This window comes from Mustelus asterias, chromosome 6, assembly GCF_964213995.1.
Source record: "Mustelus asterias chromosome 6, sMusAst1.hap1.1, whole genome shotgun sequence".
In the NCBI taxonomy this organism is placed as follows: domain Eukaryota; kingdom Metazoa; phylum Chordata; class Chondrichthyes; order Carcharhiniformes; family Triakidae; genus Mustelus; species Mustelus asterias.
In genome coordinates, this window is record NC_135806.1 from 71,941,580 (window position 1) to 71,955,470 (window position 13,891).

Here is a 13,891-nt window from a genome sequence, read left to right on the forward strand (position 1 = left end):
AAATAACACAGTCCCCTACACTTACCATAGTTACTTGGAATTAATCCTGTTCGGCCTCTGCAAGTTCCTTTCCACCAATTGGGATCACTCTTAAAATAAGAATAATACATTTATATAGCATAATAAATCTAGAATTAAATCATAGAAAGATATAGAATTGATCAAGAAATATAATTGATCAAGAACTTACAATATCTGAAATGTAAAGTACATCTCCTTCATCAAAGTATAATTCATCTGGCTAAAAAAAACAAAGGTAAATTTAATTAAGCAAAGTTATCACATTCACTCGTCAATACAATGCAAAACCAAATAATTACACCACCAGTGTTGAATTCTACACATTGTGATCATGTAATTAACAATTTCATAGAAATATATAGAAGTCGTAACAGAAAACAGACCATTTAGCCTATTCTATTTGCAAATAATCATAATTAACCACCCTACTGGAAACAACCATACAATCTGCTGAAGAGACATTAGATTACACAATCGTAATTTGTATGCAGTCGGCTAAGGATTAGTCATCAAGTATATTCAACTGGTTCATTGGTCTGTTAAGAGAAAATGTACAATTTACTGATGTGCTGATTATTGATATCAGTGTGGACAAGTGAAAAAATATATTGGATGGAAAACACCAAATTCTGACTGATTTTAGAGCAACAGCAAGTTCATCGAGTGTTCACACAGACAATTAATGCAGTAAAGTCTGTTTTTAATTCTACCAATTCAACACCAAATATTTAACAGCTCAATCAGGCTCTTTAGCAGTAAGACGATTTGTCAGGAATTGAGAGTACATCGCCCCAAAAAATAGCAAAATGCATAACACAAATGCATATTTACTGCTACAACAAGAACATCTACTAAAATTTTCACTTATAAAGCACTGTCAACATACAAGAAAGCCCAAAACATTCATCACATTTCAGTATTTCAAAATATTGCACTATAAAAGAAAGTGAATTTGCACAAGAGAAAGGCCACCAGCATTGAAGACTACATTAAAGCCAAACAAGCCTATTAGAGGATGTCACAACTCAGACTATTTCATCTTGCCACAGGTGGCCTATTTTCACATCCACTGTGATCACGACAATTTCATTGATGTGGGCATGGCCCATATCGCGAATATAGTCCTGGGGGGTACACAATTTGCACAACAGGTCTGCTGTCGGCCTACGACGATGTCAGAGACATTTCCCCTCTGCTTTCAAGGGCAAGAATTAACAGAGACGAGATGAGACAGGCTGATTTTAAACAAGAGAGATTGCAAGGTGAGTCCCAGAGCTGGAAGCTAAATTTTTGCATTGAATTGTTGTTCAGTAGCAATAAGAAAACTGCTGCCAAAACATGTCAGTCAGGTCACGAAAGAGAGAACATGCGGTTTATTATTTTTCCTATCAAAAAGGAGACAAGTGAGATTGAGCTAAGTAAATGTAATTCATTGTTCCACTGTACATTAAATTGCTACCTGTGAAGTAAGTACTTTAAATAATCATCCCACTTTATCGTCAAAAAGATTGATGAAATTCATGTGGTGGCATATGTAAAAGACACAACATTCATTTTGCGTCACAAGGCATAACTGTTGCCTATCTGGGTTTCGCTATCATATCCTGAACATAAACTGCCGGATGACTGGCACCACCGTACACAAGAGAATAAGCAAGGTAGAACTGAAATCTGTAAGAGCAATTCAAAACATGGAAATAAAATAATCCCGATAGGAAGGAAGAAACTTGAAGAGGCGACTGAAGGTTTGGGAACAAAGTTGAAGATTTTGAAAGGTGATGACATTTTACATTTAGGGAAGCAGCACAAGATGGTTGAAAACTCTGATACCAATGGTGGGACAAATGGAGGGCATGCACACGAGTCAGAGGACCATGCACATGGAGAATGGGAGGGACGTAAATGTCCAGAGGAGACTGCAGAGGTGGAGCGGGAGGGTGGGGGGAGTGAAGGTCTTGGAGCAATTAGACTGAAATATTTAACATTTAAATGGTTGTTGCAAAGGAGTCAATGTGGATTACTAATCAATATCCATGATAAATGATTCCAACATTGTGCAAGAAATCACATCGGCACAAAATTATGAACAAACTGGTTTCTGTGGAGGACAGGAAAAGTAGCAAGGTGAGCATTACAGATAATTAAATCCTAAGGTGTCAAAGGTCATACAGTGGTTAAGGAGGTATTGTGATATTGTCGCATTGAGAGATATTGCAGAGTTGGAAATAGGTGGTCTTGGTAATACAAAGCTCAGCCTCAGCTCAGTTCAAACAAGACACTCAGGTGACAAATAATTTATTCAGACCGAATGCATTTCAAGATAGGGAAACACAAGAACTAGAAGCAGGAGTAGGCAGTCCAGCCCCTCAAGCCTGCTCCATCATTCAATATCATGGCTGATCTTAGAATCATTAAATCCCTACAGTGCAGAAGGACATCATTTGGCCCATCCAGTCTGCACCTAGCTCTGACAGGGTATCTTACTCAAGTCCTCCCTATCCCCGTAACCCCAGACATTTACCATGGCTAATCCATTTAAACCACACATCCTGGGAAACTAAGGAGCAATTTAACATGGCCAATCAACCTAATTTTGGACAGGTACATAGATGGGAAAGGTTGAGGGGGATATGGGCCAAACGCAGGCAAATGGGACTAGTTCAGCTTAGGAAATCCAGTCAGCATGCACAAGTTGGGCTGAAGGGCCTGTTTTCAAGCTGTGCATCTCCATGACTCTATAACCTTATGTCTTTGGGCTGTGGGAAGACACCAGAGCACCCAGAAGAAACCCACACAGAATTGAACCTGGGTTTAGCACTTCCTTCATACTGGTTGTATGTGCTAATTTTCTCTCAGCTGCATAGTAAATATGTTGGCCCTCAATCTCATCCAATTGCATTTCTCAGATAAAAACAAACAGAAAGGAGACAGCTATCTACAAATTGTCAAAAATCTAGTTTTCTTGCAAAAATTACTTCCAAACTACGTTACAACCAAGATTATTTTTGAACTGCACTCATTTATGTAGCTAGCCCACTCACTGAAGTTCTCCAAATAGCAACACATGATCAGTTAATCTGCTTTTGTGGTGCTGACTGAAGGAAGAATTTTAACACTGTACAACAGAAGAATCCTCTGCTTTTCAGGTAGTTCTATGGCATCCGCCCGATCAAGCAGATGGGACCTCAGTTCAATATCTTCTGAAACACTGCATTTTTCTTATTTATAGAGTTAACTTCATATTCAGTTCCATGCTGTAAACTTGACCCCCCCCCCCCCCCCCCCACAGCTGTAGTTTGTCTTTCATGTGGATTTTTTTAAAAGGAGGATTTAAAAAACAAACAACAAAATATTAATTCAAAGTAACGGAAAATAAACTTCAGTCTTGTGGAAACTTGCGAGTGCCCCAATAATTTCTTCATGATGATAGCCAATGGTCTCAATAGTGCCATTGTTCTTTTAACATTGGACTTGCATATAAATGAAACAAACCTGTCTTTATTCTTCACCGTTGTCAATTGACCTGCTGTGTATTTCCAGCATTCTAATTTTGTTGCAGATCTCCACCATGTGTAGTTCCCCCTCCCCTTGCCTCTATCATTGATCTATATTGCAAAGAGCTGAAGGCATTATTCTCACATTTATTGTCCCCAACAGCATTGTGGGTATACCTGCGCCAACTGAATAAGAATTTATCTCTATAAATAAGAAAAATGCGATGTTTCAGAACTTTTTTTCTTCTATTTCCTTCAGAGTCCTACGATATATGCTATTTATTAATTATCGTGATCACAGACCTCAAAATCAATGTCATACAATCAGATTTCAAATCCACTGGAGGCTAGTGCACCCCATACACCATCACTAACTTACCGTACCCATCAGGGAGCTTACTATTGAAAATAAGTAGTGCCATTGTTCTTTTAACATTGACTTGCATGTAAATGAAACAAAACTATCTTTATTCTTCACAGCTGTCAATTGACCTGCTGTGTATTTCCAGCATTCTAATTTTATTGCAGATCTCCACCACGTGTAGTTCCCAGCCCCCCCCCCCCCCCCCCTCCCCACCCCTTGCCTCTATCATTGATCTATATTGCAAAGAGCTAAAGACATTATTCTCTCATAACTAATGAGGGAAAAACAGTTGGCATGAGTATCAAAAAGGGAATTTATCCCCCTCTCCCATCCCGTTTTGATCAACAGGAGGAGGAGGTATTCTGTCTTTTTAATTCCCCTGTACCAAATAAATGGAGTAAGAAGTTTAACAACACCAGGTTAAAGTCCAACAGGTTTATTTGGTAGCAAAAGCCACACAAGCTTTCGGAGCTCCAAGCCCCTTCTTCAGGTGAGTGGGAATTCTGTTCACAAACAGAGCATATAAAGACACAAACTCAATTTACATGAATAGTGGTTGGAATGCGAATACTTACAACTAATCAAGTCTTTAAGAAACAAAACAACGTGAGTGGAGAGAGCATCAAGACAGGCTAAAAAGATGTGTATTGTCTCCAGACAAGACAGCCAGTGAAACTCTGCAGGTCCAGGCAACTGTGGGGGTTACAAATAGTGTGACATGAATCCAATATCCCAGTTGAGGCCGTCCTCGTGTGTGCGGAACTTGGCTATCAGATATCTTATTCATGTAAATTCATGTAAATTCATGAATATCTTATTCATGTAAATTGAGTCTGTGTCCCCATATGCTGGGGTGGACACGGTGGGAGGTTTAACAACACCAGGTTGGGGTTCAGCAGGTTTGTTTGGTGGCGGGGGCCACGCGGGCTTTCGGAGCTCCGGGCCCCTGCTTCGGGTGGGTGGGAATTCTGTTCACAAACAGAGCATATGGGGACACAGACTCAATTTACATGAATAAGATATTCATGAATTTACATGAATTTACATGAATAAGATATCTGATAGCCAAGTTCCGCACACACGAGGACGGCCTCAACCGGGATATTGGATTCATGTCACACTATTTGTAACCCCCACAGTTGCCTGGACCTGCAGAGTTTCACTGGCTGTCTTGTCTGGAGACAATACACATCTTTTTAGCCTGTCTTGATGCTCTCTCCACTCACGTTGTTTTGTTTCTTAAAGACTTGATTAGTTGTAAGTATTCGCATTCCAACCACTATTCATGTAAATTGAGTTTGTGTCTTTATATGCTCTGTTTGTGAACAGAATTCCCACTCACCTGAAGAAGGGGCTTGGAGCTCCGAAAGCTTGTGTGGCTTTTGCTACCAAATAAACCTGTTGGACTTTAACCTGGTGTTGTTAAACTTCTTACTGTGTTTACCCCAGTCCAACGCCGGCATCTCCACATCATGACTACCAAATAAATGGAGCAGAATTCAAAATTAAGTACAATTGAGATAAATATAGTAACACTTCAGTTAAGTAATGGAGATTAGTCTACTCTTACTTAAAAGCTGCCTAATTCAAATGACATGAAAATTGCTATTTTAATTATGTTGCCATTTAAACCAAGCAAAAGTTGAATTGCTATTGATTTTCAAAAGAATGTTGAGCAATGTGGCTGAAGCAGGAAATGCATCACCTCAGCTAAGACTTTAAAATGTGCTGCCACCATTGTTGTGTGAGGAGGTTGCTGAAAGCCAGAGGTTCCTGTTGCAGCAAGCATTTCCTGTACCAGACACATCTGATGCAATGGCAAATCCAAAATTAATTTTGAACTTCTCTTGCAGTTGGTGTGGGAGACAGAATGTTTGTGAAATGCTACTGGAGATGTAAAAAGAGGCTGTGAAAGGCAGCCAGGTTAAATAAACCAACAACAGGAGAGAATTAAACAGTAGTTTAATGCTCCGTATCGGAGCAGTATATTTTCTGTTTACAGTGCTTGCTATTCTGGCTGAGGAAATTTGCATAACATGGTTTGACTGAAGAGGAATTTAAAACTTAAGGTGATTGAAGTGCTTTGTTTTTCCAAACAAAAATCAACACAAAAGTCCAGGCAAAGAGAGAGTATTCTACCACACTCCTGACTTGTGCCTTGTAGATTGTGAACAGGCTTCAATTCAGTTTCCGATCCTAGGAATGAGTCAAGTGCACCTAGTTTTAATTGCTTCTAGTAATGCATTTGTATCCTATTTCAAATAAGGACACCAAAACTGTACACAGTCCTCTGGATGCAGTCTCACCAATGCCCTGTGCAGCTGCAGTAAGCCCTCCCTATTTTTATATTCCATTCCCCTTGCAATAAATGGCAACATTCAATTTGCTTTTCTCGTCAATTGCTGTATCTGTGTACTAACCAACCTTTTGCGATACAGACACCAGGATAGTCAGATCCCTCTGTACCACTGTGTTCTACAATTTCTCTCCATTTTATTATTAGTGTCACAAGTAGGCTTACATTAACATTGCAATGAAGTTACTGTGAAAATCCCCTAGTCGCCACACTCTGGCACCTGTCCGGGTACACTGTGGGAGAATTAAGCATGGCCAATGCACCTAACCAGCACATCTTTTGGACTGTGGGAGGAAACCGGAGCACGTCGGAGGAAACCCATGCAGACACAGGGAGAATGTGCAAACGCCACGCAGACAGTGACTCAAGCCGGGAATCGAACCCAGGTCCCTTGTGCTGTGAGGGAGCAATGCTGTCCCTTACTTGCTTTTCTGTGTTACTACTATAGCCCTTTGCAGACTCTCTAACTTCTCTTCACAACTAACTAGCCGCCTGTCTTAGTGTCATCAGCAAACCTAGCTATCTTACATTCAGTACCCCCCCCCCCCCTCCAACTCCCGCACCACTCACTTAACCTATTTATACTTCTTCCAGTGAAATGTTTTGGGGTTTTCAAACTGAGTTAAGCATTAATCTGGAACTCCTGGACGCTGGGAACTAAAATTATTTTCTGGGAAATTTATATCCATGATCCGTTGATTACCACAAATCCACCACGACTCCAATAAGTTTACATGCTTCTTCAGTTCACCATGTCCAGTATTTCCCATGGAACCACCCATTGGCAACATCTTTAACACTTCCGAGCAAGGAGAGAGGCCCAACTGGAGCCTCATTTCTGTCAGTAAATTCAGTTAAGATTGAGGAAGAACTTCCAGAGAACATTTTCATGGTGGAAAATAGTATTGGGAAAGGAAAAGAACAGAAGTAAACCTTTAGGAACTACAAAGCATTTCAGGTTGGTTCCAGAAGTGAATGTCTACTTTGGAGACCAAGCCAAGTAACAAAACTAGGGTCTTGCATTGTCATTAACAGTAGAAAAGGGGCAAATTGCTTAAAGTACAAGTTGCCGATGGAAAACAAATAGTGTTTAATTAATAGCGTTCGTCTTTGGTCATTGATGCACATGCTTTTCACAAATAATTGGAAGTTTGAATTTCACTTTAAACTGTTACCGGTCTTTATGGAAATAACAACAAAATAATTTGACAGAGTTGAAGGGAGTGAAAAGCTAGATGATTTTTAGGTTTGCGCTATTGATAGCAACCTATTTTTAGCGCGTGGATACACACCACACTTTGTATGGGGAAAAAAATGTGAACTCAAGGAAGTCACATGATGAGGGAACCATTTTTGTCGTCAGCTTTGAAAACCAGCAAGAAATTGTTTGCGGACAGAGTATTCCATTGCAAGCTATGAAACTAGTGGCAAGTCATCAAAGCAACCAATGTAATGAATACCTTGAACATGGGAGATCCTAACAGCGAGAAAGATTCCATAATCTGTTCCAGTTAAAGTTAACCTGAGAACCAACCTCCTACAAGAAACACAACAGCCTGAGAATATTTCACTTCGTAAAACCTTCACTTCAACTAAAGCATCAACTTCGTCTATAAAACTACAGGCCTGCCATGAAAGAAACCGAGATAGAAACATGGAAACTAGAAGGTGTAGGCCATTCGGCCCTTCAAGCCTGCTCCACCATTCATTTTAATCATCGAATTCAATATCCTAATTCCCCCCTGCCCCCATATGCCTTGATCCCTTTAGCCCCCTAGAGCTATATCTAATTTCTTCTTGAAATCAGACAACATTTTGGCCTCAATTACATTCTGTAGATACTTTTGAGCTGTAACAGTATACCACCCTCGTCCACATCCAACGTGTGTGTGGGAGATGAGGGAGTGAAATGTCGCATCAAATTCAGGGTGTATGATAATAAATAACTTTTTGAAACTCTCAGAAAGCTTGCTGCTGGAATTATTTAACTGGGGGTAGGAACCCACTCTGATGGTAGGAAAACACACACCTTTTACATAACATACTGAATACAAACAGTAACTGGAAGCATGGAAACTCTGTCCGTGAGATTATAATGATGCCTTGTAGCTAAGGAAATAATAGAAGCTAAATATTTCAAAGAAAGTGTGCATTGTTAGCTGGTTAAGAATGTGATTTCACATATTTCACCACATTTAAAGAATTTCACAAGGAACACTTTCATTTATATAGCGAAAGGTCACATCCTCTAGATGTCCTAAGTGCTTTGCATCCAGTGAATCGCATTTTGAGGTGTAGCAACTATTTAGGGAAATAATAAACATCATACATTTAGGTTTATATGTTTTTCCTTCTACCCCATCCTCGAAACTCTTGTGCTTCTGACTGCACTGAATACCCTCCATGAAATCAGCAAAATAAGATGTATAAAGCTCAATTAGAAGAGCATATATGGATCCTTATTGCAATTACTGCATTGCTTGGTGTCATGTTTTGCTACTAAGAGCACACAAGACTGTATACCTTAAAACAATAACACTTAAATTTCAAATTAGCTTGGATCTGAGCTCAGCCACACACAGGTCAACAAACATATGCAGCAGAAATAGTACTTACTGTTCTGGGTTCAAATGCAAACAGGGCTCTGTAAACTCTCACCTGACCTGAAAAATAAAGATAAACAGTGAACTCTAATTACTGATCATTTATTTTCTAAAATTATATTTTATGCAAATAATATTGTCAGCTTAAAAAGCTGGTCCTACCCAAAGACCCATTTTTGCATGAACTATAAAAAAAAACTTGGAATTTCTAAGGCTTTACACCATCAACAACAAAACAAAACTTTCAATTAATAACCACAGAGATTTTCTTGATCTTGATGAACATATGTTTTCACACACTGGGATTACACAGGAGGGTTTTGCCAAAGGTATCAGAGGCACACACCTCAAATCTGATCCTAGCTACACCAACAACCATGAATGGGGCAAAGAAAACTACATAGGCAAGGAAAGTATGTAAAGCAGCGATCCTAAATGGTAGGTCACAACCCCAGATAGGGTGCAGAGAGTGTGTTTGGAATTGCAAGCAGACCCTCCTCAACAGCACTGTTGAGAGGGGACTCTGGCGCTCTGGACATTCTGGCTGCTTGCCAGCAAACATCAAGGTGGGCGGGAGGTAAAAATGGTGAGCCTAAAGGTCTCTTTAACTTCAGAAAATGCTTTTATCAGCGATTGCTGAGTAGGCCTTGGATGTTTGTGCACTGACTTGTAGCAGGCAGAGGCAAGCAAGTATAACTCACTGACTTAGAGAGAGAAAACCTGGCAGCTGAGCAAGAAAGGAGAGTGGTGGCTTCAAACTTTACTGTGCTTCTGCTCCCGTAATGGAGACCGTTTACCCCAGAGCTTCAGAAGCACCAGCAACTAGACTAAAAGAGGACATATTGTACTGGGGGGTGGTGGTGGAAGATGAGCTGATTACAGTGCCTGTCAGGGGAGAAGCCAGAGGGACTGATTGCTGTGTGTTTCTGAGGGTAGAGAAGTTGGTATGTGTAAGTGGGAAGAGATGCATGTTTGTGTGTGCGCACGTCAGTGGGAAAAGATGAGTGTGTGTGTACATCGGTGGGAAGAAAGGCATGTGAGAGAGAAGATTCAGAATCTTCCATCAGTGGGAGTTATGAAGTGCTTAGCTGAAACCTGCACGAGTTTATAATCTATAATATGAACTTTTAATAATTATATACTGTATGTTACTCTGCTACTTTTTAATGGCACGGTGGCACAGTGGTTAGCACTGCCGCCTCAACGTCAGGGACCCAGGTTTGATTCTCGGCTTGGGCCACTGTCTATGCGGAGTCTGCACGGGTTTCCTCCTCAGTCTGAAAGACGTGCTGGTTAGGTGCATTGGCCATGCTAAATTCTCCCTCAGTGTACCCGAATAGGCGCCAGACTGTGGCGTCTAGGGGATTTTCACAGTAACTTCATTGAAGTGTTAATGTAAGCCTACGAGTGACAATAATAAATAAACCCTTAGCTGGCTTCCAGGGTCATGTTGATTTTTAGGTATAATCACATTGGAAATAGTGAAGCGCTGGTGAAGCATTGCTTTATGACAGCATTTTGCTCAGACTTCATGAATTGAGAAACCAAACACTTTTGCCAATTATCTTTTTTTAAAAATTCATTTACGGGGTCTCACTGGCTAGACCAACATTTATTACCCATTCCTAGTTACCCTGGAGAAGGTGGTGGGCTGCCTTCTTGAACCGCTGCAGTTCTTGAAGTGTAGGTACACCCACAGTGCTGTTAAGGGAGGGAATTCCAGGATTTTGACTCGTGTCAATGAATCAAATTGGCTGAAGACTATGGTGCTGGGGACATCTGGAGGAGGCAGAGTTGGATCATCCATTCGGCACTTCTGGCTGAAGATTGTTGCAAATGCTTCAGCCTTATCTTTTGCACTGATGTGCTGGGCTCCTCCATCATTGAGGATGGGGATATTTGTGGAGCCTCCTCCTCCAGTGAGTTGTTTAATTGTCCACCACCATTCACAACTGGATGTGGCAGGACTGCATAGCTTAGATCTGATCCGTTTGTTGTGGGATCGCTTAGCTATTACTTGCTGCTTGGCACACAAGTAGCTTCACCAGATTGACACCTCATTTTTAGATGTGCCTGGTGTTGCTCATGGTATGCCCTCCTGGACTCCACATAGAACCAGGGTTGATCCCCTGGCTTGGTGGCAATGAGACAAGGGGATAGATCATAAACAAACCAATTTCAAAGTTTGAAAATCTGAACAGCTAATGTATATTCATGGTAACATTCAACACCTCATTGGATGTGAAGAATCACCTCACTTAGACAGTCATTAACATCTGTAGGCAACTAGGTGAAATACAGATGTCAAGAGGCTAAGAATCAAAATGGCACAATCCTAAACACATCAGGAGCAAGATAGACAGACACTGGTATCACTGATCAAACATCCAACCATATTTGACAAGTTCTTTCACTTTGAAATAATTTGTCCATTAAGGACAAGGATAGGATGGATAGGAAGAAACAAAAGCATTTCAACCACATTTAAGGGCAGAATGCTGTTCATATCTCTTTAACCACTACCACAGGAGAACTCCATGCCCTTACACACAGATACCAGAGAAAGAACTAGACACTGATAGACACTTAGCCACTGGCCAACAAACTGTGCGCCACACAATGGCAGAGAAGTGCTTTAGTCCAGCAAATCTAAGAATTGAGGTAGACCAGGGATCAGTGCCATTTATCCATGGAGAAGCCACACTGAAAAAGACCTCGCTTCGTGGATTCTTTTAGTTTTTGGTGGGGTTGTTGATCTAGTGAAATTCTACACCTGTGGTCTAATAGTTAATTTGATTTCAGAACATTAATTGTCAAATTATGGGACTGAGTGTGACGAGTCTTTGATCCATTTGATAGAAGGCATCCAAGAGGGTTCGGCCCTGTGGTTGCAACCAGGTCATTTCTTACTGTACTATAGGTTCAAGGGGTATGATGATAAGATACTTTAAAGCATATTAAGTAAAAATAATAGAGTATATGTAACTATTTCAATAACTATACAGGAAATTTGAATGAATATATAAAGAGCCATAGTAAGTTCAGGGCTACGGTAGTGTGTTTGGCATGCACAACGTAGATCTGTCTGCACATGGGTACCATGCAAGGTCAATGCGCATGTAGGTGGTACACAAAGGTTGCATTCCTCAAACAGCAAGCTGCACAACTCGAGGGGCAACTGGATACATTTCAGAGCATCTAGCAAGAATTTGTTTTGGAGAGGGCATTCTAGCATGTGGTCACCCCACAAGGTGCAACCCACTATATATTTAATTGCATGGTACTTGCTCAGAGAATTGCTTTGATATATTTCAGTTTCTTCAAGTGATTATGCACAGGGTGGGAGCAACATGGGTCAAATGGCTGAGGCAATTTGTATGGTACAATGATTAAGTCAACAGAGTCAATTGCTCCTTCTGATCAACATATGCATTGCAATTCAGAAGCAGCGTATAGGAATTACAGGTGGAGAGGTTCAACCAGGCCCTAGACTGCTAGGTGTTTAAGAGTTTGAGGCAATCAACACTTGTTTGGACTGGGATATGGCCCAGATGTGCTTGAGTCATATTTGTTGCATGAAAAACGGAACAGCAGAATGCATCATAATGATGGGTGCACTCGCTTTGCAAGGTGAGTCCTGTGTCAGGAAAAGTAAAGTAGTTTTAAGGGATTTATATTTATATTGTTAAATATTAGAAGGCATAGTTTTAAGTTGGTTTAATTTTGTGTTTCTGCATAAGGAAGGTGGACACAGGTGTTTGTGTGATGGTTGGCTCAGTTCAAACTGTGCTTCTACTGTGCTTAGGAGGGGGTTACGGCGTGAAAATTAAACAAGCTTGCAGAAGCATAAAGTGACTACTTAGCAACCAGGGGCATCTTTAAGGTAGGAAGGCTTTGCGGTCGTAGTTTTAGCTGAAGTCATTTGCAGTCTGAAACAAGGTAGTGAGAGAAGACAGCTCTCGGTTCTGCTAGAAAGGAATAGCACTCTTTGCATGAAGAAAATTCATACCATGGAGTAATGATTAAGAAAACAAGTGCAGAGATCTAAAGAGCCAATCAGCACCAAGGCAAATAGAGAAATGAAGAGAAGTTTCCAAGAAGTCTGGCGTTAATGGAACAGAGGAAACTGGCAAACAGAAGATTACTGTTCAGATATGATATTGAGAAAAGATATTAGCATAGATGATGTGGAATCTGCTTGGGTCAAGCTAAGAAACAACAAGGGGCAAAAAACATTGGTGGAGATGGTATACGGACCACACTGCAGTGATAATGTTGGGAAAAGTATTAGACAGGAAATCAGAGATGCATGTGTTAAAGAAACGTGTGAGATAATGGACAACTTTAATCTGCATATAGATTGGGAGAGTCAAATTAGGCACAGTACAATAGAGAAGGAATTTCTGGAGTGCAACCAATTTTCTGGAGCAATATATTGAGGAACCAACAAGGGAGCAGGCCATCTTGGACTGGGTATTGTGGAATGAGAAAGGATCAGTTGGCAATCTAGTTGTGAGAGAACCCTTGGGGATGAGTAACCACAATATAGTAGAATTCTTTGCCAAGGTTGATAGTGATATAGTTGATTCTGAGACCAGGGTCCTGAATCTCAATAAAGGTAATTATGATGGTATGAGGCATGAATTTGCCATGATGGACTGGGAAATATTATTGAGAGGAAAGACAGTAAACAGGCAGTGGCAGGAATTTAAATAATGAATAGGTGAACTCCAGAAATTGTTTATTCCTGTTTAGCACAAGAGTGATAAGGGAATTGTGGTTAAACCACGGCTTACAAGGGAAATTAGAGATAGTATCAGATTCAAGAAGCATACAAATTGGCAAGAAAAAGCAACAGGCCTGAGGATTGGGAGCATTTCAAAATTCAGCAAAAGAAGTCCAATGAATCGATTAAGAAGGGAAAAATAGAGTATGAAAGTAAGCTAGTGGGGAACATAAAAACTGACTGTAAAAGTTTCCATAGGTATGTAAAGAGAAAAAGATCGACAAAAATGAATGTAGGCCCCTTAGTCAGAAACAAGAGAATTCATAA

The 13,891-nt window shown here is 40.5% G+C and overlaps 1 protein-coding gene across 4 annotated transcripts in view; it reads right to left on the reverse strand.

The window, feature by feature from the left end:
- ostf1 (osteoclast stimulating factor 1) overlaps positions 1-13,891 on the reverse strand; it is a 76,460-nt gene that overhangs the window by 40,742 nt on the left and 21,827 nt on the right. For all 4 annotated transcript variants that reach the window (XR_013498177.1, XR_013498176.1, XR_013498175.1 and 1 more), the window contains exons 2-4: positions 8,852-8,898; positions 191-241; positions 26-89 (exon numbers count right to left, since the gene is read on the reverse strand). Coding sequence is in view for 1 of the 4 variants with exons in the window: in XM_078214538.1 (XP_078070664.1) it covers positions 26-89; positions 191-241; positions 8,852-8,898 (162 nt within the window). In the remaining 3 variants the exon portion in view is untranslated. The remainder of the gene's footprint in view (positions 1-25; positions 90-190; positions 242-8,851; positions 8,899-13,891) is intronic.